The sequence below is a fragment of the Protomyctophum parallelum genome (genome assembly GCF_964188405.1).
Source record: "Protomyctophum parallelum genome assembly, chromosome: 3".
Taxonomy (NCBI): domain Eukaryota; kingdom Metazoa; phylum Chordata; class Actinopteri; order Myctophiformes; family Myctophidae; genus Protomyctophum; species Protomyctophum parallelum.
The window spans coordinates 47,148,194-47,173,890 of record NC_139698.1 but is presented as its reverse complement, the minus strand read 5'-3'; the positions used below and the strand labels follow the sequence as shown (position 1 = coordinate 47,173,890).

Genomic DNA, 25,697 nt, shown 5'->3' with positions numbered 1-25,697 from the left:
TTAAGGAAGTGTCTGAGATCTTAGGAGAACCTTTGTGTATTGGACCTCTGGCATGATCAGCTTGACGCAGAACTCCCGGACATCATCCGGCAGGTCGTAGCCCATGATGTCGACATTGTCATTGGGCTCGTAGGGGCGCAGCTTCTTGTTCTTGATCTGCTTTGCCGAGCGGAGCTGTAGAATCCGGTCTCCAAAGCAGCTCTGCATCAGGATCCCCTGGGCTTCTCGCATGATGCTCACCTCCTCCACCACGCAGGCCAGACCGAGGGCCGTCAGCTTCCGCCAAAGCGAGGCGTTGAAGTGGTCATAGAGCTTTGTGTCCAGGTAGTTCCAGGCATGTATCTTGTCGGTGAGGCCCGGTGTGAGGCTAAGCTTGGAGCTGTCTGCGCGCATGTTGAGCTTGACATACAGAACGTCGTACAGGTCCCAGGACAGCAGGTGGCGAAGCAGAACCAGCGATTCGTCAAAGTACTCTGCGATCATCACCAGGGAGAAGGAGCGTTCCACCTCTGCCACAAAGTCACGGATGTATGCTGCATCTGACACTGGCCGGTCCTTGTCACCGCCCAAGTCGAATGTCAGGGCATTGCGGGCAGGCATGTTCGGTTCGTCTGGCTGGTAGTACCGCCATGGTTTTTTCAAGAAGGCCTCCAAGGATACGTTTCTGAAACTCGCACACTGATCTTTGAAATAAGTGAACATCGACTCAAACAGGGAGGCTGGCTCTCGGAGAATAGTGATGTATGTAGTGTTGTTCGGCATGAGCCTCCGCACCTGCAACATACAGGAAGTTTTAATATCATATGTGCAGTAAAAACAAATGTGTTTTCACAACACAAACTTTGCCTATGCGTTTGTGTGTGAGAGGGTGAATGAGAGGATGTATTAACACTCCACCTACTACAATCTGATCTCAAGACTGTGAGTGACTGTTATATATCCCTCTTACTTTGGGAGGGAAAAGTCCACTGTTAGCAACAGAGTAAACATTGTTTCCTTATGCTACATACTGTGCATACCGCATCACCTCCACAAACTGACCTATACAGGTGTAATAAGCACTTCCTTCACCCACTATTACTTGGTAAAATGGTTATATTTACACTGAGTTAAAAAATTATACATGAACACTGTATATTTTACTGTGCAGCATGTGGCTTGATGAGAGAGAGAGAAAGTGATTTGTTGCCCGCACAAAGTGTCCGTAAATGTTTGTATCTTTGACTGACACACACTGAAAATAATGACAACGCTTCCAAATGTCATGCATACTATGCTCCATTTTTGAGCCACACAGACGCTGAGCTGTTTGCAGCAGCACACAGACACACTGTGGCAGTTTATAGTTCAGCACCTCAGCGTGGTTGAAGCGCATGTGGTTGGTGATGATGTTGGCTGGCAGGGTGCTTGGGTGGATGAAGCGGGTCTTGAAGGAGTGTGGGTAGCAGAACAGGTGTTCACACTCCTTTATGGGGAACGCCACAGTCAGTTTGTGGCGCTCGGCAAAGCGGAACAGCATGTTCTGCATGGTGCTGCTGCCCGTCTTGTGGGTCTTAAGGAAAACCACGTTGGTCTGTTTGGGCTTCAGGCCCGGGGATGTCTGGAAGCACGGTGAAAAGAGGCTCAGGTGGAAGCCATCCATGGTCCTGGAGGGAGAGCATTTACATTTGATTAATTTACTTACTTATAATAAGTCTGCATCTATTTGTGTTCATGTTTTTATTAGGGAACATCCATGATCTACATGATGGATGAATATATTTAGTCTTAGTTTTATTCATCATATAGCTTAGTTTTTTAAGTGAAAAAAGATAGTCCACGAAAAGATATCATCATAGTTTTAGTCATAGAAATCAACACTGGTGTGAATGGCAGGTTGTTTGTTGCGGGAGGGTGCAGTGTGGTCACTCACCATGTTAGCAGGAAGGTGATCATACTGACTGACACTAGAACCAGGAAAATCTTCTTCGATAACATCTCTGTCTCACTGAGCCTGTGGGAGGAAAACAAGAGATAATTCACGGAGCTTATGTCACAGTGAGCGTAGAGCAATCGTCTCTCTATGGGTATGGCTATTGTCGTGGAATTCTGGACAATAATATTGTCTCGACTCCTATTGCCTCACCGTTTGCTATTTGATCATTGTCACGGGGCAACCTGTGCCCTATATACAAAGACACATTGAAACTGCTTTCTATAACATGCAAGGACCAATGTTTTAAACTTGTGTATGGAAAACTGTGTGTTCACTGATTGTTTGCTAATTGTCCCTCCTGCACTGCTGGTGGCAGGTTGTCCTTGATTTAGGAAGGGGCCAAGTGCTATGCAGGGGAGGGGGGTTACTTCTTATGCTTTGAGTATTTGTCATTGAGTGTTTATTATTATATTATTATTAATATATTATTATATTATATTATTTATATTTGTTTAATGGTAACACATCTTTAGTATGTTTAGGTTACTTTTATACAAGGGATTATTTATGGCAGTATTTATTTGAAGAAAGCTTGCTAATTGCTCTGTGTCCTGTGGTAGGATCCAACCCTATTTAAGGGAGGCTGCAGGGCCAGGTGGGTTAGTTGGTCGTGGACTTTAACACAGGTAACAGTCCTGAGGGAGAGCTACAGGGCCTTGTGGGATCAAGGTTTAACCTGAAGAGAGTTCTCATCCTATTTGGTCTTGTTCAATTGTGTTTGCCTAAGTATTCGTTTTGTTGGTCTATTGTTGGCCAGTATTTAGTTTGTGTATGTGAATTGCACTGAAGAAAACTGGTTGGTGGAGGAGTTTGGGAAAATAAAAGCCCTTAATGAACATTTCTGACTGTTCTTGGAGCCTTGGCCGTTCGGGCAACTTCACAATCATCAATGCCTATAGGCGTTGATGGTTATGCTTTTAATGTACATGATATCATGGGGAGAAGTACAAACAACACTCGGTGGGTAACACTGATTTGGAAGCGACTCAGACGTGCATATGGTCTAAGAAGAGTCAATGATTAAATGCTGTTTTCCCCCTGGATGGGGTCTAGTGGGAACTACAACTAAGCTCAGTACAAGACAAGTGTGTTTGTAGGAAGCTCCAGTCTGAGAATTGATGCAGCCTCTTATGTGGAAAGCATGGGGACCCAGGGTTGTGTCTATGTGTTAGGTATGAAGCCTACAAGTTGTTCTGATTTTTGTCTCTTTATTGTTTTATCTAAACTAGCAACTAGCAGCCAGCACATTTTAGACACGCTCGCTCACTCACTCACTCACTTACTCACTCACTCACACTCAGTTGAGTTAAAAGCGGGTTCAAAGTACTTCATTTGTTCAGACCGTAAAATTATTCTAGCCTGGCTTGGCCATACTAATATAATATCACACTGTGTAGCAGAGGGCAATCTGTTTTTTGCACCGGCAGATTCGCGTCTGGCCACTGCGAGGCTAAAGTTATTCCACTGAAATGATAATAATATATAAATGATGATAATAGTATTGTGTGCTGTAGGCAGTGCTGTGTGTATAGTACTGTATGAGGAGAGAAGTGGCAGGTGTTGCTCGACTTGCTTGTGCCGTGTGATGTAAACATGAGTCTTCTGTCTGTGTCTCTCTCCACCCCCCTCTCTCTTATTCGTTCTGTCTGTGTCGCTCTCCTCTCCTCTCTCTCTTATTGATTCTGTCTGTGGCTGTGTTCGAATTCATTCCCTATGCCCCATATAGTGCACTACTTTAGGGTTCCGCCATTTTGTTATAGTGTCCGAATATGTAGTGAGCATTTTTGCACCCTAATGTAGTGGACGGAAGTATCCCACAATGCACCGGGAATTGTAGGGACCATTCGATGGTCACTACAAAAACACAGTGAAGCAAATCTGCCCCATAATGCATTGCGCAAGCTCGCTCTTGAGCGCACATGCACGCGTTTGCGCACGTGCGCTGCTTCTGCATGCATGCACTCCAACCATAGAGTATTAGGGCGCCAACTCAGAAGAGGCAGAAGTTGAGCCAGCGAAATAAATCAACACAAATGTACTTTTTAAACGTTCGTTTTCCCCTCTTTTTTTTCCCCTGGCGGATCTCGAAGCTACAGATCTCGAGACAAATGATCTGTGCATTTATTTGCAAATTTATTTTATTTATAATAAAACTTCATTTGTAATAGTATTACTAATCTGATTCATTGTATCACCTGCAGGCCCACATGACGTTAGGAGAGGAATCAGTTGCTTGCTGTAGAATATATTTGCGAGATTCTTTATCACAAATGTAGGCTATATACATGCATGTGAGACACATTAATTGTGTCCGAACATATGTTTTATTAATATTCATTCATTCCTGCCATGAAAAATATGTTATCTATAACATTATTTCATTGAATTGCGATAAATACATTAAAACTTCATTAGGCGGCGGCCTATAGATAGTAATTTATTGGACTGCTGGACTGCTGTTTCTGTTAACACCAAACGTGATACGTCCGTATCGTGAGCAGAGCTTGTAGATCGGCTACTTTTGGTCATTCTTTACCAAAAGTACCCGATCTACAAGCTCACAACACAGACGTCGCGTTGCTTATAGATCGGCTATACCCCCCCAGGATTAGCGGGGGTTCATGTGGTTAATCATGCTGCTGATATTTTAATATTGTCAAGGTGGTGCACTGTTTTCATATTGCTGGATAACGAAGATAATATTAATGTATTGATAATAATCATAGGCCTATGTTATTTTAAAAGAATAACCTTTTTATCATAGACATATAGGCCTAAATGCCTGCAAACATATTTTCATTAACCTATTTTTTCTTTATTCAGCCATGAATTTAAAAATAATTTAACAAACTGTCCTTGCAGGGAGGTGACAGCCTGCAGTCACTTATTTGATACTTTGAAATTCAGCAGCAGCGTTTTAACCTACAGTCTATGGTTTTGACTGGTTTCTTGTAGTTAGTTGATTCTTCATATATCCAAATGAGTGAAACGGCCGGGATGATTTGTTTATTTTTCAAACAGTTCTTTATGAGGCGATCTGAAAAAACCCTATTGGTATTACAATGCAAATAAAAAGTACATGAACCCGCGGACCTATAGCGCCCTCTACCGATATTGACGTCAGAGTCGGTGCTCCCCATACAGGGAGTATTGTCCGAAATCATCACTATAGAGTCCACTAGAGTCTGGATCCCCGTGTGGGGAGTAGGGGGTAGGGAACAACCCTAGCAATTCGAACGCAGCCTGTGTCTCTCTCCACCCCTCTCTCTCAGTCGTTATTGAGTGTGCTGTATGATGAGGTTGCGTAGGGTTGTCGCTGTAAGATGATGTTGCGTATAGGGTGGGCCTAATGGGCAAAAAGGGGGGCTAAAATGTGCCTGAATAATGGGGTTTTATAACTGTACAATATGTAAAGAAATTGAGGGTGGGTAAAAGCCCAGAGCACTGATGAATAGCCTGTGGCAAGTTTGGAGGCAAGTGGCCAGTGCTTGTGAGCCCGGCCACAGCTAGGTTATCGATTGATTTCCGGTCGAAACGGCTGGCTGGAACACCTAAAGTGGCCAGTAGAGTAGGCTACAGCACAGAGTAAAGTGGCACAGAGTAGGCTACACTACAGTACGAGCCCTGGGCGCGTTCCTGGGGGTCTGGATGTTCCGGGGACCCCCCGGGGACCCTCACACAGTAACTCTGTAATTTCTCAAAGGTTCTGCCAAAAATAATCCCAAGTACAGTAGAGAGCACAGTACACTCCAATACTGTATACGGGGCGACTGTGGCTCAAGAGGTAGAGCAGATCGTCCAATGATCCATGGGTCGGCGGTTCGAATCCCGGCTCCTCCTGTCTACATGTCGAAGTGTCCTTGTGCAAGACACTGAACCCCAAATTGCTCCCGATGTGCTGGTTGGTACCTTGGCTTGCATGGCTTCTGCCGCAATCGGTGTATGAATGTGTGTGTGAATGGGTGAATGTAATGCACAATCTATGTAAAGCGCCTTGGATAAAGGCGCTATATAAATGCACCATTTACCATTTACAGAGCACAGTACAGTACAGTAACTATAAATACATGTATAGTATATAGTGTATAGTTCACAAAGGTGTGATTTTGGTTTCTTCCTGGAAGCTGAAAGCCTTTGAGTCAAAAGGCCTAATCAAAATACCGTACACTACTTTAGTGACATCATAACCCTAACCCCCATTATCATACAATAACAGCTGTGGGCGATTTGTGAGGAACAAATTCACAATTATATGAAGATAGGTTAAAAAGTGGTGAAGTCACCCTTAAAGTAGGCCTACATTAAATATCAATGGGTCTGAGAATGGCCAACGTCGAGGACACATGCGATCTGCTAGGGTAAAAATTAAATGCATGCCATGCATTATTTTATCATGATGAAAAGAAGGAAATATTACAGATCATACCCCTGCGAGCATGATCTCCCTGGAGAGTGTTTTGGAACCTCTAGCTGTGAACCATCTGTCTCCACAGATCTCTACGGAGCATTCTGCGATGACCTCGAATGAAGACGCACAATGCTCCACAGAGGCTGCAGCCACCTGCTGGTTAAACCACGAATACGCTCTGAATCTAGGCGCTCAGAACCTCACATACTGTACATATCCAAGTTTGGGGTCTCCGATGGAACCTGTAGGGACATCTACACCAACAGATGACCGCCGTCTGTCGATGTGTGTTTAAAACATTCTACTTCTACATTCTATTTAGACATTCTAAAATCTGTTATATGCCTCTGCGTTCAGAAAGTGTTATCACGCATGCTTATGATCGAGTGTTATGGGTGTCGCGTGGATCACCCTTCGCATAGGCATCACAGTTGTCTATATGAGGCGCCCGTTCTTTTATTTTGAGAGTCGATATGATGATGTATGTGAATTGCTGTTCACCCCCACGTTACCGTACGCTCTGGCATATGCTGTACATGCAGTCAGTGGTAAAACAGTGATACCCACCAGACTTCTAGGGGCTGCTGAGGTTATACTCAGCAGCATGAGGTGTGAGCCCTATATAGTTGAAAGATTGGAGCAGGGTGTAAAAGATGAGGTGGAGGGGCACACATCACACATATACTAGTCAGAAGTGTGTATCTGTGGATGGGTGGTGACCCTCGCCTCGAACAATGACGGCTGCATACGACGATGTGTCTTATGGCGTCATGTACAAATACAAATATATGGCTATTGCCCTCCGACAGCCCGTCACTCTCAGCCCGTCACGTCACTCTCAACAGAATCCACTGAATTAAAGCACATCTACAATGCTAGCCACATGATTTTATCTGGTGTCACTACATACCCCGGACCCGCCTACAACCACAGCGGATGATAAATTCGAGATCATCCAGCTTTTTTGCGAGAGCATCTGAAATGTAATTTCTTGACGTTTAGTTGAATGTCATACTCCAGTTGAGCGATATCCCCCTTCAGCCTCGTTAGGTCGAATCGGAGAGCTCTTGGAGGAGCCGGTGAAGCGGTATCCACAGCGTCTGTAATAATGGTGATAGAACGGATACCATATTTGTTGACGAAAATATTGATGATAACTAGAAATATATATATGATCTAGAACAGGGGTGCCTACACTTTTTTTTACTTGAGAGCTACTTGCTAAATGACCAGCAGAACAAGATCTACCCACCAAAAGTTATGTTATCCCATTGCTGAAAATAGTTTAAAAATCTACCTGTCGGGGCTGTGTGTGTGTGTGTGTGTGTGTGTGTGTGTGTGTGTGTGTGTGTGTGTGTGTGTGTGTGTGTGTGTGTGTGTGTGTGTGTGTGTGTGTGTGTGTGTGTGTGTGTGTGTGTGTGTGTGTGTGTGTGTGTGTGTGTGTGTGTGTGTGTGTGTGTGTGTGTGTGTGTGTGCCTTTGTGTGTGTACCTTAGAAAGGCCCGAGTGCATGTCAAATATGAACACAACAATCGGTGTCCCCAAGTTTGTATGCTTATAGGGTTAAATTAGACATCTATCCATTAGGTTAGATCAGTTATAGTGTGTGTTAGATTTAACATTAGACATCTGTCCATTACGTTAGATCAGTTATAGTGTGTGTTAGGTTTAACATTAGACATCTATCCATTAGGTTAGATCAGTTATAGTGTGTGTTAGGTTTAACATTAGACATCTGTCCATTACGTTAGATCAGTTATAGTGTGTGTTAGGTTTAACATTAGACATCTATCCATTATGTTAGATCAGTTATATTGTGTGTTAGGTTTAACATTAGACATCTATCCATTAGGTTAGATCAGTTATATTGTGTGTTAGGTTTAACATTAGACATCTATCCATTAGGTTAGATCAGTTATAGTGTGTGTTAGGTTTAACATTAGACATCTATCCATTATGTTAGATCAGTTATATTGTGTGTTAGGTTTAACATTAGACATCTATCCATTATGTTAGATCAGTTATATTGTGTGTTAGGTTTAACATTAGACATCTGTCCATTACGTTAGATCAGTTATAGTGTGTGTTAGGTTTAACATTAGACATCTGTCCATTACGTTAGATCAGTTATAGTGTGTGTTAGGTTTAACATTAGACATCTGTCCATTACGTTAGATCAGTTATAGTGTGTGTTAGGTTTAACATTAGACATCTATCCATTAGATTAGATCAGTTATAGTGTGTGTTAGGTTTAACATTAGACATCTATCCATTAGGTTAGATCAGTTATAGTGTGTGTTAGGTTTAACATTAGACATCTATCCATTAGGTTAGATCAGTTATAGTGTGTGTGAGTGGGTGTGTGCATGCATTAATTGCATTATGCACTTTGAATATGCCACTCACTTTGAATAAAGATTTGAATAACGTACGGTTTGTAAGACTGGAATGCTGTGTTATTCTGAATGGTGCAGACAACACAACACCCATGTAATGGAATATTAATATTTGCATAGTTGCACTTAGTATTAGTATTGCATTGTGGGTTTGAGGCAGGTCCCTTTTGATGTAAATCAATCAAGTCACCTTAATTCAAGTGGCCAATTTCTTTTTTTTGTATTTCATTTAAATTATTTATATTTTAGGCCAGGGGCATGTCATGTGGTCTACCTGGAGACAACATTGTTTGGTTTCATACTCTTAGTATAGAGCATAGCTGGACACACACACACACACACACACACACACACACACACACACACACACTCACACACACGCACACAAGCATCCAAACACACACGCACACATATACACACAAACTAGGGCTGGGCGATATGACAAAATATCATATCACGATATATATATATTTCTTAATCACGATAACGATATACTCACGATATATATTTTTTACGATACCGATTTTTTTTTCTAATAGATTTTTGTTCAGGCCGAGTACTTCATCAGGCGCACCTCTTCTACTGCAGTGAATGGTAGAGTAACTGATGTTAGTCTGCCTCAAACGTTACTCTTTTACCTTCATTTTACTAACACTAACATTACAAAGATGCCCAGAACATCGAGATGAACCTGTTTATGGCTGCTCCAACAGTAGTGGCAACATTCCAAAAAAAAAAAAAAAAACGGAAAGTCAAAATATCCACCGCGGGGTCTGAGACCAGAACATTGAGTAATGGTTGAGACGAAGCAGTGAAAGGTCCTGAAAGACACATAACGTCAGTCCATAAACTAAACAGGTTCATCTCGATGTTCTGGTCATCTTTGTAATGTTAGTGTTAGTAAAAAGCAGGTAAAAGAGTAACGTTTGAGGCAGACTAACATCAGTCACTCTACCGTTCACTGTAGTAGAAGAGGTGCACCTGGTGAGGGTTTAAACCCCGCAGCTATGTCGAGTCCGCCTACAGGAAATACGTAAGCTGCTACCATGAGACCCGTTTCTGAATTTGTGGTTGCACCACTCAAAAAACAGGAAAAGAACACTTATGCTAATATCAAACTTATTGCCAATTACAATATGTAAAATCACAATATCCAGTCTAATTATATGAATATAATTACTGATGCCCTGTCCATGCACAGACAGGCCCAAAGCAAGTACAAATATAATACAAAATCAGACACAAAAGTAAAGGCCTGTGTCTGCATTAAATTATCTTAAGGGAAAAAAATACCTCATGTCACTCACTTTTAAGCTCTGTATAGGGAATCAAAATGTTCTGTTGTAGTTTTAGTGTAGTTTGTTAAATACGTTCGGAAGCTTAACAATGTTTAATTGACTACAGGCGATAGAGTGAGAGACAACGCAACTCTCCATGCCCAGCTGTGTGTATAGGACGAGTGGATGTTTTTCTTTCTTTTCTTTTTTGGATGATCACAACTTAAGTTAGCGTCTTGTGTTGTTAGGCCATATTGTGAGGTCCCTTTTCGTTCAGTTTCGTTCCCGCGTCATGGGCACTACACATTCAATGTATTTTTTCATAGATAATACCCTTCTGGACTTTGGGTTAAACGTTCTACTCATAATATCCTGCAGTATTTTGTCACAAGCCAGAAATATAGTATATAACCAAAAAACGAAAATCTTGTGCTGCTGTTTTTGCTTGTAAAATGTGTTGATTGATTTTGGCAACACAAAATCTTTCTCAAATGTCATAAATACATATACCTAACATCTGAAACAAGTACTGGTGCCTTAGTTTACTCATATGTGAATCTAGATCATGAAATGTAGCAAATTTGTTAAAGACAATGCTTCAACTTAAGTGATTGGCACACACAGCACATGAAGCATACACATAGTAAATTTAGCCAAAAGCTTATATTTCATACATAAAAATTGTCACAACCTACTGTGTAATGAAAGGTAGAACCTCGGCCCACAAAGGCTACAAATCTATCAAATTGTTACCACACCCCCCTAAATTGAATAATGCAAAAAATGGACAAGACTAAAGACAAATGCAATAAAGGTCAGAATTATTACAACATATGGTATGAAACATTTATTCAAGTATCACAACGTGTCACAGCATCTGACATTAATGTACAGCTGGCGACCTTTCAATGGCTGCTAACTAAAACTGTTTTGGCTGTAAAACCAGATGAGCTACATTCTGCAAACTTTGTGTCTGTCATGTTTTTGGACCATTACAAACGTGTTGGAATGTCATTATGTCAATCATTATGATTGGGTGTGTCTGGAACCCTATGGCTATGTGAAAACGAGTGAACTTTTGACATTTTTGACAAACGTGGTGTCTATTTTAAACACATTGAAATGCTCTGATGTATGATTATGTCTATCTAGAACACTCTAATATACACATTCCTATTGATACAGATAGGAGTATAAAATAATGAATGCACAAAATCTCTGTACTGTACGTGCCTATACACGTCCATCTAGTAGACTTATCTCGAAAATCGTCCAACCGACCAACTTCAAACTCGGCATGTGCGTTGCTGCTGACTCCAGGTAAATTTGTATGTCCGATGTCGAGTTGATTGGATATGTAGTTGTCCAGAACCACCTACAGTATGTACGCCCAATCATACATACATAGGTGTTGGCGTAACAGTATAGTATAGTATAGTATAGTATCTATAGATCTAGTCTAATGCCTTCATTAGAGCTATGGGACTGTTGACTTCCTGCTCTCGCATGAAATGCAGACCAGCCTCTCCTCTGTTGCGGAAATATAAATACCTTTTAACTATACTCACCAATACAAAGGCAGCTTGTGTTATTAGAAAGCCTACTTTCCACTCTGAGCTCCCCACCACATGTATAAAATCGGTGAGTGACGATTTTGACTACATTGGCCCCCTTCAGTTTGCATACTAGGTGGACATTGGAAGAGTAAAGAGTAAGGTTTGACTTGAGGCAGACTAACATCAGTCACTCTACCGTTCACTGTAGTAGAAGAGGTGCACCTGGTGAGGGTTTAAACCCCGCAGCTATGTCGAGTCCGCCTACAGGAAATACGTAAGCTGCGACCATGAGACCCGTTTCTGAATTCGTCTATAAACATCTGACATCTGCTTCAACTACAAGACATGTCACCTGCAGAATTTTTCAGATGACATTGCAGTGGTCAGCTGCATCCCTCCATCTCAGGTCACAACACTGTTGAGCATGCATGGCTCAATGCTAGCGAGACCAAGGAGATGGTGGTGGACTATATGACATGACCAAGAGGGTACCTCCAACATAAATGCTGAGTTAGTGGAGAATGTAGACAACTACAAGTTTCTAGTTTCCGAGTGCACCTAAACAGGTCGTTGGACTGGTCTGACTACTCTGATGCACTGATGATGTGTTCTTCTCGAATGCTCAGATCTTTTAGCGTATGCAACAGGATGCTGCAAATGGCTGGTGAGGAAGACGTGGGCTCCGTCGTGGGGACCTCATATGGAGTGGATGGTTTAGGTGCATACAGCGATGAAGCTGTACACCATAATGGCAAACCTGAGTGTTCTAGATAGATTTAATCATGAATTGAAACATTCCAATGTGTTTCTAATGATTAAAATACATAAAATCGACTAGACTGAAAGTGTCAAAAGTTAAGTTATAACTCGTTTTCACATAGCCACCATCTTGGAAATGCAAATTATGGTTCCAGACACACCCCATTGTAATGATAAGTATAACGTGTTTGTAATAGTCAAATAACTAAATAGACACCGCATTTGTAGCTCATCTTGTTCAAATGTTACAGCCAAAACTGTTCTAGGTGGCAGCCATATTGGATTTGGCCGCCATGGCGACCCTGAAGGTCACAGGCTCGGGTGCCCTAGCTTAATCATTAGCTGGGTGCCAATAACGTTAGTTGAAGCGTTTTTCTTTAAACAAATTTGCTACATTTCATGATCTAGATTCACATATGAGTAAACTAAGGCAGTGTTTCTCAACCTATGTACCGCGGCACTTTACTGTGCCTTTGATATGTCCAGGTATGCCGCCTGATTTGTCAGAAAGTAACACTAAGTTAGTGTTACTTTCTGTCAAAATCAGGCGGCACACTAACCCTCCCCCGAAAGCAATATTATAGCTACTGGGCTGCAGGCTTCCTATTGTTGCGTTGTCACACGTCTAACCATTAGACGTGCGATAACAACAACACGGAACAATATACTAACGACGCTCGGCCATTGAAATGTTAATGCTTAGATGCATGCAGAAGACGCTACATTTCGCTCCCTCCCGAAAGACTGGAGCGCGCAGAGCGCATATGCACGTAGACAGCAGACACATACAGTCCTACATGTCCCCCGACCCAAACACTGAGGAGGTAAAGTAAACGTGACGTTGTTGTGATTAAACATAATGTGCCACGAAAAATAGCTGTCCATAGATGTCCAAACATGATCGCCTCGTTCGGCCAACAAAATATATCTCCCTCCCTCGACAGAAGCGCAGTGATGCCTGATTTATTCTTTGTCGTACACGTGTTATGCTTGTATGCTGAAAATGGCTGATCGACAAGCTCACAACGCGTTGCCTACGCAACGCGTTGTGAGCTTGTCGATCAGCTATTTTTAGCACGTGGAAATATGCAGGCTGTGAGAACTGAGACCCTTAACAATAAAAGCATGCAGCTTTCACAAGATGGCCCATAATAAAGACAAGAAAAAGGATTAAGAATTAGGTGGCATTTCACATTGCATATGATTAATAATTTGGATAATGGTAATGGAGATATTGTAAAAGTTGTCACTTTATGAATCCCAACACTGTATGTATATGTGTGTATATATATATATATATATATATAGATAGGACTATACATTGTATGGTGTGCCCCGAGATTTTTAGGCTATGAAAAGTGCCCTGGAGCAAAAAAGGTTGGGAAACACTGAACTAAGGCACCAGTACTTGTTTCAGATTTTAGGTATATGTATTTATGACGTATAAAGATTTTGTGTTGCCAAAATCAATATAACACATTTTACAAGCAAAAACAGCAGCACAAGATTTTCGTTTTTTTGGTTATATACTTTTATATACATTTCTGGCCTGTGACAAAATACTGCAGGATATTATGAGTAGAACTTTTAACCCAAAGTTCAGAAGGGTATTATCTATGAAAAAAGGCATTGAAGGAGTAGTGCCCATGACGCGGGAACGAAATTCATTTTCTAGGCACTTTTTCTGGGGTCCCAACACGGCCTATGTTGTTGGAAGCTGTTGCTGAATTAAGGACTTTTCAGATGGAATAATTTATTTGGAACAATAAAACAAGCAGCAGGAGGAAATTAGGAATGCAGGTAGGAGGAAAGAGGTAGAATATTATATATATATAATCATACTGCATCCTATCAGAAGAAATATAATGAAACGGGACTTACCCGTCGATTCTCTGTAAAGCAAAAAATAAAACACAGTGCTGGTAGGGCTTGTACGATAAATGGATGGAGGCCGAGACAGCAGCGTTACAACCGGTTGTTGAATGCTAACCTGCGAGTTTTTCAGAGATCCGGCCTGCAAAGGTGGAGACATTATTGTAATCTGTATTCAATCCGCCTCAGTCCCGCCTGTTCACCTCACAGAGGTGAAACAAAGCCTGCTCTACAGGTTTCCGTGAGAATATCTGATCTGTCACACACACACACACACACACACACACACACACACACACACACACACACACACACACACACACACACACACACACACACACACCCGATGGTGGACCGACACCAGGGTGCCCCTCCTACAATGCCCTTATAGAATTACCCCACGTCTCCCCTACCCTCACACCACAGGGCGCCACAGACAAGCCTGAACATGCCCCCAACTCAGCCCTCAAACTGTTAAATATATATGTGAAATTAGGGGACAGCCCCTGGGCCTCCAGGAGTCTACAAATGTATAAAAACATTGGTTTGATATAAATAAATTATCACTAAACTTGAACAAAACTAAGCTCATGTTATTTGGAAACCGTACAATAGATACACAAGTATAGTTGACTATAGAAAATGTTAACATTGAAAGAGTATATGAAAATAAATTTCTGGGTGTACTGAACCACAAAATCTGCTGGAAACCCCATAAGCTCTAAAGAACAAAGCTTGCACAGAGCATTGCAGTTCTAGGGAAAACCAAACACATTTTGGATCATAAATCACTACATAGGCCCTATATTGCTCGCTTGTCCTACCATATCTCAATTACTGTGTAGAAATTTGGGGAAACGCCTATAAAAGTAATCCAAAACCACTATGCATCCTGCAAAAAAAAGCAATCAGAATAGTTAACAAGGCAGGATATCTGGATCACACTAATACACTATTTTTACAATCACATATCATGAAGTTAATGGACCTTGTTGAATACAAGACTGCACTGATTATGTTTAGAGCAAGGGAATATCTTTTACCAGGTAATGTAGAAAAAATTGTCAGTGATAGAGATGGGGGTTATAATTTAAGACGAGAACTTAATTTAAAAGTACACTGTGTTAAGTTAAAATCGAAGAGTATGTGCATCTCAGTTTGTGGAGTTCAACTGTGCAACGGACTGAGTAAGGAGGTGCAACTCCGTCCAAACATTAACCACTTTAGGAGGTCATATAAAATTATTATATTTAGGAGGTACTTTTTTGGACGTAGCGCATGGAAGGAACACGTTATTCCAACCATTTCCTTTCCCCTCCATCAGGCGCCCCGACTAGCCAGGGGGAGGCAGTTTAGAGACCAGGATTACAGCATGTTTTTTGTGAGGACCTACCCTACCCTAGGGGACACGGGGAGAACATGCAAACTCCACACAGAAGGAGGGGCGGTGTTGATGCATTGAGTCAACATAACTCTGGCTGTCTGTCCTAGCACCTTTTGTGGCAATCCAGCCCGTTGTGGGCCTTTTGGATTTTTTTAGTTAAGTACCGGTTTTACCAGTATTGATTTTATTTCTGTTATTGCCGATTTTTTTATTTATTTGCTCTATTTTCATGTCTTCCTTTAAGCAATGATAAATTGGGTTGTTGTAAATATATGTGTATACATGTATATATATTTTTAAGTTATATGGGTAAAAGCAAAAGGGGGGTAGGGGTTTAATACGTTTTATACTTCACCCTACTCCTTTTCGGACATTGTTGGAGTATTTTCTTTTTGTTTTGTTTTAATGTATTTGATTTCAAATAATGTTCGAAATAAACTCATTCATTCATTCATTGTTCAGTAACAGGGATCTCCATGTCTCTCCAGCTCTTTAATAAATAGAAAATACATTTTCAGGTAGTTGACAAAATGTCAGCCGATCAGGAGAAAGTAGCCATTTATAAGCTTAATTTGTAGTGTTCCAATTTTGTCTGCTCATTTCTTTGTCACCACTTACTATTCCACTTGTTTAATCTCTATCCTGACTGACATCTCTATCCTCATTGAATAAAATTGATATCCCGACCTGAAAATGCATTTTGTTTTATAAAAAGATGTAGAGAAATGGAGGCCCCTGTTACTGAACAAACACTCTATAGCAATGAGTACTATCACAATATAGAGCTTTTTAACCGAAGGAGATCACTTACGCTACCTTTAATTAACATAACTTTGTTATACTTTTACCTGCTCTCCCCAATGTTTGTCATGGCAAGAGCCATGTGACGAATAGCGGACACAGGAATCACAGAGATAAAATGCCTTGTTGCCATTATTTTTTTACTGACATGAATAAATAGGCTATATGTTTTATACCGTTACAAAAATGGAAAAAACAAGATGAAACAAGGGGGGTTGTGCTGTCGGGGGCACTCGCTGATCAGCCTGCGTCGGGGTCCACTGGCATCTAGTTACGCGTCTGGGTCATTGTCAATAATCTGCATTTTTGGATACAAAACCCTATTTTCTCTGCAGAAAACAAATGGACACTGGCTTTCTTCCAACATTCTCTTGGAACAAGTTAAATTAAAACTGAGGATTTTACAGTGTAAAAACTGCAGTCCCAGAGATTTTAAAAAGCGTATCAAATGGGGGCCCTGCCTATTGATACGGTTCCATGGGTGGACATTCAAGTCCAGCTCCAGACAGGAAGTGTCTGAGATCTTAGGAGAACTTTTGTGTTTCATGGTCCAGGAGAGCATTATTGTATTGTACCTCTGGCATGATCAGCTTGACGCAGAGCTCATGGACCTGGCTAGACGACCCATGGCTGATGTTAGCCGGCAGGTCGTAGCCCATGATATCAATGTTGTTGCTGGGCTGCCAGGGCCGCAGCTTCTTGTTCTTGATCAGTTTTCCCGAGCGAGGCTGCGGCGTCCGGTCTCCAAAGCAGCTCTGCATCAGCCTCTCCTGGGCCTGTCGCATGAGGCTCACCTCCTCCGCCACGCAGGCGGGACCGAGGGCCTCCAGCTTTCGCCAAAGCGAGGCGTTGAAGTGGTCATAGAGCTTTGTGTCCAGGTAATTCCAGGCACGCATCTTGGCGGTGAGGCCCGGTGCGAGGCTAAGCTTGGAGCCAGCTGCACGCATGTTGAGCTTGACATACAGAACATCGTACAGGTCCCAGGACAGCAGGTGGCGGAGCAGAACCAGTGATTCGTCAAAGTACTCTGCGATCATCACCAGGGAGAAGGAGCTTTCCACCTCCGCCACAAAGTCACGGATGTATGCTGCGTCTGTCTCTGGCCGGTCCTTGTCACCGCCCAAGTCAAAGGTCAGGGCGTTTCGGGCAGCCATGATCGGTTCGTTTGGCTGGTAGTACCGCTGGGGTTCCTTCAAGAAGGCCTCCAAGGATCCATGGGGAACCTTCTTGAAACTCTCACACTGCTCTTTGAAATAAGTGAACATCGACTCAAACATGGAGGCTGGCTCTCGGAGAATAGTGATGTATGCAGAGTTGTTCGGCATGAGCCTCCGCACCTGCAACATACAAGCAGTTTTATCATCATTTGTAGAGTAAAACCACCAGTGTTTACACAACACAAACTTTGCCTTCCACTGTGCACACCTAATCCAAAAATATCACTATAATAACAGGTTAACAAGATATAAAGACAAGCGAAGCAATCCTAAAATTGTTTACAATGAAGCAATTTAAACAGTAAAAGCAGCATTTTTGAGTGGCCGAAATACAGTCGGTATTGGTCGGTAAAGTGTGCATGTTCACACTCGATCTACTGCACAAACTATCTTCAGATCAGAATTGTCCCTCTTATTTCATTGGCCACTGCAGGGAAGACATGCAAAGTTCATCTCTATTTCAGACTACAAGTTCAATAAACAATAAACAATAAACAATACAGAGGACAATACAACAGAAATTAATAAACAGTAACAAAAACAGATAAAAAAATCTAAAAAACATACAGACTCTCTCCAATGTTTCCAGAAACAGGAAGAGTACCTGATGCTGCTCTTCTTAGGCATGGCCAAAGTCATTTCATTGTTTGAGTCATTCAACCGCATCATAAAACTGTACATTAGATTCCTGAGAACAGATGACTGGCACTTGTGCACCTCATAGCAGGATTCTGAGAGCATATATGCCACCCGCAACTTATTATATTTACCTTTACTGTAGCTGTACCACAAGGGGGCAGTATACAGTGGCGTACAGTAAGCTTTAAAAAGGCTATCTTGACATCATCAGTACACATAACATTTTTGAGATAACATGTTGGCATCCCTAATGATGTGAGCCATGTTTATTTAAGTGTATGCCTGTTGTGCCAGTGTGATTTGCCCAGGCTCATATCTCTTTGAACAGCATTGTGTAAAATCTTATGAAAACGACTTATGAAAGAACGTGATTGCTGTAGCTGTGAACTGGAATTACATAATGTAGGTTCCTATTAGGTTAAGTATGTGACAGCATCACCTCCACGGACTATATACAGCGCTTCCTTCACCGACTACTTGGTAAAATGGTTGCATTTACACTTTGAGTTAAAAATGAATACAGTACATGAACACTAGATTTAACTATGCAGCATGTGGCTTGATGAGAGAGAGAGGTGCCTTAGCTGTAGATGTAGATACATTATACTTGAAAGCGACTTGTTGCCCGCACAGAGTTTACAATAGACAGCAATAATGTTTGTAAATGTTTGCATCTTTGACTGACATGACCTCTAAATAATGACAATGCTTCTAAATATCAAATGTATGCCTCCATACACATGCATGATATGCTTCATTTTTCATTCAGAAGAAAGCACAGTTTAAAGTTAAGCAAGCACCTCATTGTGGTTGAAGCGCATGTGGTTGGTGATGATGTTGGCTGGCAGGGTGCCTGGGTGGACGAAGCGGGTGTTGAAGGAGCGTGGGTAGCAGAACAGGTGGTCACACTCCTTTATGGGGAGCGCCACAGTCAGGTTGTGGCGCTCGGCAAAGCGGAACAGCATGTTCTGCATGGTGCTGCTGCCCGTCTTGTGGGTCTTCAGGAAAACCACGTTGGTCTGTTTGGGCTTCAGGCCCGGGGATGGCTGGGAGCACGGTGAAAAGAGGCTCAGGTGGAAGCCATCCATGGTCCTGGAGGGAGAGCATTTACATTTAATTTATTCACTAATAATTAGTCAATTTTTGTGTTCATATTTTATTAGGGAACATCCCTGAGCCACATATGATGTTAGGAGCCTACATTTCCATGAAAGTAAAACACTGAATATTGTCAACACTTGACTCCTATGTACAACTTTAATGTTTGTTTTTCCTTAAATAAACATTAAAAACGCCATTGACATGGACAGAGTTTAATGTTTGTTTTGTCTGATAATGACATCATAAACTAGAACTGCACTCTGTTGAGTCCCTACTTGCTTATTGCACACTAGTAGGCCTACTAGTGCGCAAGCAGAGCGTGCAAGTACTGTAGACTGCTACAAACTTTAAAATCTCAGCCTCTCTGTGAAAGAACGTTTGCAATATTGAATTATTAGGTTTAGCTATTTGCTACGTACCTTGCTTTTGGAGGAGAAAAAGTAGTATTTTGAAGTATGGTAATGATTACTTATGCCTGTTATGGCATGCAGTTGTGTCAGATTGCATACATGTATACATAGGGGCATTACCTTTAGTCCACCCGACACTGAAACATGTCATCGTTACAAATAAATTATATCTATTTTGTAATGCTAATTAGAAAGGACTGTAAATGTATACCTTCAATAACCCAGCAGGGAGACCAAATACCGTGCTGTATTTACCTTAAAAATGAGTGAGTAGCCTTTTCAATCTTGAATGACAGTCACCATAAAAAAATAGAAAGACCTTAAAAAATGATTTGGTGACGGAAATAAACTTCTGAGAGGAAGGATTAAGGTTTTAACCATAATTTTAGTAGGTATAAAGTCAATTTACATAGAGAATGTGCTACATGGTTCAGATGATAGTACAATACATCAATATAATTTAGAATAATCAATGGTTCCAAGATGGATCCGAACTGAACCATATCACTTCTGTTGATATAAAGTTAATTGGCTAATGAATTGGCTAATAATAAAAAGGGCAAGATGACAAAATATGACCTATATGTGGAACACGGTCTGGGCCCAAAGTTCTATCTATGTTGACCAACAGAATATGATTGAGTGGCCAACTTGACATGACGTGTAAACAACATATCAGAATTTATCTAACAGTTACGTCAACATCGATAACCAATTATACCCTGGCATTGGTACATCTATTCATCACGTCATATGCTATGTCTATATATGTGTGTGTAAATGTAATTTCTGAGTTGATTAGTGGTATAATGTGGTTACTCGGGTGGTTTGATGCGTATGTCCCTTTTTTTAATCCACCTGACACTGAAACATGTCATCATTACGTCACCATTGTAAACCAATTATACATACGCGGAAAGCATACCTGCTTCCGTATGTCCCGTGCCAGCATATGACGTCATATATTTTGCTGCTAAGGGACATTGGTACATATCTTCATCACGTCATGGGACATACAGTACGCTTCGTAGCATGACGGAAATACCGTGCATACCTGAACGGTCTGCTTCGTGCCAGCATATGACGTCTCATCGTATGCTGCTAAGGGACATACGCATTGTAGCACCTGACTGATAACATTTCTTGCACGCTCTGCTTGCGCAAGTAAATATGTATATATATAGCGTGTATCAATAGAATGTATCAATTATGGGACAGAGAAACATCCAACCACAGGTCTGTATAATCTGTGCCCCATTTGTAATAATTCTGGCATAGCCCTATACGGTAAGCAAGTAGAGAGATATAGGCTAAAATCACACCTGTGTGAACTGAGCGGTGCAACTCTCCTCTCTCTCCCCCTCCTCCTCCATCTCTCTCTCTCTCTCTCTCTCTCTCATTAGCAGGCAACAGTGCAGCACTACCTCTCTCTCTCTGTTTCTGGCAGCGCCCCTACTGGTACTCATAGTCACATAGGTAGGTTAACCAACACGGACATTGCTGTACCTTGGAGTGTTTTCACCACTCAAAAATAAAACATTTGAATACAGCAGAGTTAAAGAGAGACGGCAGATATTAAGTGAAAAACATAAGAGAAATAGGGGTATAAATTGGGGTTCCAGAGATAGAAATGCCATTGCATGGGGTTCCGTAACCTAATGCATGTCAAACTGCAGGTGTCCTTGAAATGCAAATGGTTGAAGATCACTGCTAGAGCCGTAAAAATCTTCTGTTATGGGATCCCTGCCTGGCATATCTTTTCAAATAGGGATCCACAGGGTGATAAGTGTCAATTTGGGGCTCCTTGACATGAAAAAGTTTGAGAACCGCCTTTTTTGCTGTATATTTAAGCAGAACCTTATAAGTTAAGTTGCCACCTTTTGTTACTGTACAAAAACATTATTCAACCTGTTCTGTTGTATTGTTCCACATTGTATTGTTCCAGTATTGTATTGTTCTCGTAAGCCATATCATTTAGTTATAGTCATATTTTAGTCTTCATCTGCAATGTTTTAAGTTTAAGTCTAGTTTTAGTTGTCTAAATCTACAGTTGATTGTGTTGTCAAAAATATATTAGGTGGGCCTTATGGCTTTGTGATGCCTGATTTTGCACTTGGTTGCATGCTGAAAATAGCTCATAACGCATTGCAGTGCGACATGTGAGTTTGTAGTTTTTAGAGTGCAACACCTGAGTGCAACCAAACATGAATTGACTTGTCTTTTAGGTTTTAGGTCATTTGGATATCTTCTCCACTTGTCCCTCCCTAACAATTTAGTTAGGGAAAATGAAAACAAGTCTAGTTTTCAATTATTGACAACATTATCAATATATTTAGTCTTAGTTTTAGTCATCATAGCTTTAAGCTTAGTTTTTATTAAGGGTCAAACCCTGAAGGGCCTATGCAAACTTTGAACAGGCATAGCTCATGAATGGTTTGACCGTCAGCAATAAAACTTTGATACACAATCAACACTGGTGTGAATGACAGGTTGTTCGTTGCAGGAGTGCACAGTGTGATCACTCACCATGTCAGCAGGAGGGCGACCATACTGACAGCCACTATGACCAGGAAAACCTTGTTCCATAACATATCCGTGTCGCTGAGACTGTTGGAGGAAGACAAGAGATACTGTAATTCACAGAACTTATTTGAAACGGTGGTCATAGAGCAATCGACTCTCCAGGCTACGGGTATGGCTATTGTTGTGGAATTCTGGATCAATCAGCAATTGATGAGGCAATAGGAGTCGAGGCAATATTCTAGCCGTGATGGCAACAAATGCAATGGGAGCAAGTCTGACCCAGTGTTTACAATGCTGCAGCAAATCGCCCAAAACAGACGACAGTTGACAAGTTTAGATCCATCTGTTTATATTTGTTGGCTGACACTATCAGATGCACATTAGCATTTTGATTAGCCTAGTTAGTTAGTCAGTTGTCCTTTCTAGTCATGGTAGCAGGAGCACATTAAAAAGGTATTTACATTAGACCACCAGCACCAGGTCCAAAACAATATACTGTCTATATTTGGAGGGCAATTTACAATTACAATTTAGGCATTTAGCAGGCGCTCTTAATCCAGAGCGATTTACATTAAGCAAGAACAAAAAGCTGGCAATACATCATAAAAAGTTATCATGAGGGCAACCTTATTAGATTAATAAATGCATTAGCATTAATTGACCTATTTCTCTCTCCACTCGTTGCAGGTCATTAAAATATATTTCCATCAGACCGTGAGTTCCAACAAAGCAATCTATTAGATATTTTCTTAATCGTTTCAGGCTATTAATATTGTGATAACAGTATCAGTACAAGGCATGCCAATGAAATAAAGTAGGAGAAAAGGGGAGTAAAATAAGTGGTTAGTCATCAAAAAACAAAGTTCTCAAATCGGTACTACATTTTAAGTAGTAGTAAAACAAATGTATCAGGACATCTCTAATAACAATATTGTTCTTTTTTTCTTCTGCACTATATTCTACACATAGTGTAATGCAAGGATACATACCAGAACTAGCCAAAGGGCCGCAATACTTCCATCTGGGTTAGTTACTTAGTTACTGGCCAAGTTGTATCTCCCTTTGGCACATGATACTGGTGGTAGTCCATCACAACCAAGGGACTGAAATGTATATGCATTTCCTCCCGCCCCACATGGAAGCCGAAACCACCCCAATTCGTCCCACATAACAACATAAGAATCAATGACCCGCCCGCCCTGCGACCCACAAAAACTAAAAGTAGCCCGACCGGCTTTTCAACACCCAGCAAGTCCAGTCCATTCAATTGCTTTGGCCATTTTACAATTTACATATGTGCAACATTTCGTTCATAATGTTCCGATTGTTGTTAGGCCTACTCATGCTATATGGGCCATTAGGAAGCATCGCAGGTCTAAAATCCAAGTTCATGTTCAATGCCAATGAATTGAAGTTGAATTTCCAAGTCATATTGTAGCAGGAGGCTGCTTATTAATGAAATGATGAACGATCGTGCCCTGCGCTTGTCGGTGACACACTCCCAGCCAATCACACAGCTGGTATACCCACACCCACTTGTGACATCACTCGTGTTCCCACGGCCATTACTGTCCCCATGCTCATCCTCCAGGACCATACTTGATTCCTCTGTGGATTCTTCATACCCATGAGTCAAACCACCGGGATCATTTGTTTATGTTTGAAACACAAGACGCGATATTAAAAACAAGTCTATGGGAATTCAGAATGGGGAGAATGTGAAAACAAAGTAGGATTTGTAAATTACTTCAGTTACTGGCATGTGGTATAAGATTATGACAGTTTCATTGTCTGAATCACAGCATCACAGCACTCGTATTGTTGTTATATTTGCCTACAGGTGGACAGACCTTTGGAAGTGTAGGAGAGAAGGGGAGGGGATACGGGGAAAAGAGGAAGAAAAGCACTAAACACATTTTTGTATACAAAAAAAAGACTGTGCCAGAGGGAGGAAGAGGAGAATGGTGAAACAGGATATCTGTTGTGTCAACACCATAATGGACCAGTAGACTGTTGCTTCAACTAGCACGCATGTGGTATTATATTCAGAGTTTCGGTATGGCCTCATATGCACTCATATCATTGTTATATCATCTGAAAAGATATCATTTTGTGCCTACGGGTGGACAAACCTTGGGAAGGGTGGGAGGGAAGGGGTTGGGGAGCGGCACCTTAGCTGGGAGGGAATTGGGCCAAAATCATCAAGATTGTGCACTTGGTGACAAGTTTTAGATTTCTTCCTATGGTGTTAGGTACAGTATGGGCATACGTTTAAAAGAAAACCATCGCAAAGGAGTTAGGATCGCCCCCTAGTGGTCTGTTTGCAATGAATCCAATATTAACCCCAAATAATTGATAGAAAATACTTTTCAATGGATTCTGTTACTATTGGGTATGCTAAATAAAAATAACATATACTAAAACATTATGGAAATTTTACTTCTGGAAATGCATCATTTTCAAATTGATGCCTTTCCAGAACTTATAGATTTTCAAGAAAAAATGTGTATGTTATTTAGCATACCCAATAGTAACAAAATCCATTGAAATATGTCTTCTATCAATTATTTGGGATTTCAACTATATACTGACTTATCTAATATTGGGGGAAAAGGGCAAAATGTAATGTTCTTACTGTAATGCAAACATGGTTTGCATTACTGGTTCAGCCAGTCATGCAAATGATGATTGTCTCACCTAGGCCATGAGTCAGACAAGATTTCATTAACAAATGAGCTGAGGGCAAAACCATTCCTATATTAAATTGTTTATAGGTTCAATAGTAAATTAATATATGATAGCCCTACCACAGGAGTAGCTTTTTCATATTTACCACACCTTTTGTTATTTTCACCTATATAAAGTACATGATACAGTAGGTGAATAGGGTGATGATTTTAAAGAAATAGTTATCACCATGAAACTTCCCCAGTTGATTACTTAAGACCCCTTCATTGCCCATGACGTTATTGATGTAATTAATCGCAAAATCCTGCACTACGTAATTGATGTAATTTAAAAAAAAAACTAAAACAAATTGGCATTCAAATATGTCGTCTAGAGCTGGCAGAAGGCACTGAAAAGCTCCTATTAGGGGTGGCAATAAGAGGGTTAATAGAAAGAAAATTTCAGGTAGTTGCCAATCAGGAGAAAGTAGCCATTTATAAGCTTAATTTGTATAGTGTTCCAATTTTGTCTGCTCATTTCTTTGTCATCATTTACTATTCCGCTTGTTTAATCTCTATCCTGACTGACGTCTCTATCCTGATTGGATAAAATTGATATCCCGACCTGAAAATGAACTTTGTTTTATAAAAAGCTGTAGAGAAATGGAGGCTCCTGTTACTGAACAAACACTCTATAGCAATGAGTACTATCAC

General features: G+C 41.1%; 2 protein-coding genes across 2 annotated transcripts; both read right to left on the bottom strand.

The window, feature by feature from the left end:
- LOC310856713 (galactose-3-O-sulfotransferase 3-like) lies at nucleotides 1-1,642 on the bottom strand (the record flags this gene model as incomplete). Its single annotated transcript, XM_083762184.1, has 2 exons — nucleotides 1-774; nucleotides 1,355-1,642. The coding sequence occupies 2 exons, from the start codon at nucleotides 1,640-1,642 to the stop codon at nucleotides 1-3; spliced, it is 1,062 nt and encodes a 353-aa protein (XP_083618310.1).
- Nucleotides 1,643-16,951: 15,309 nt separating this feature from the next.
- Nucleotides 16,952-23,914, bottom strand: LOC310856712 (galactose-3-O-sulfotransferase 3-like; the record flags this gene model as incomplete). Its single annotated transcript, XM_083762183.1, has 4 exons — nucleotides 16,952-17,764; nucleotides 19,084-19,375; nucleotides 22,321-22,401; nucleotides 23,844-23,914. The coding sequence occupies 4 exons, from the start codon at nucleotides 23,912-23,914 to the stop codon at nucleotides 16,952-16,954; spliced, it is 1,257 nt and encodes a 418-aa protein (XP_083618309.1).
- Between the last annotated feature and the right edge of the window lie 1,783 nt (nucleotides 23,915-25,697).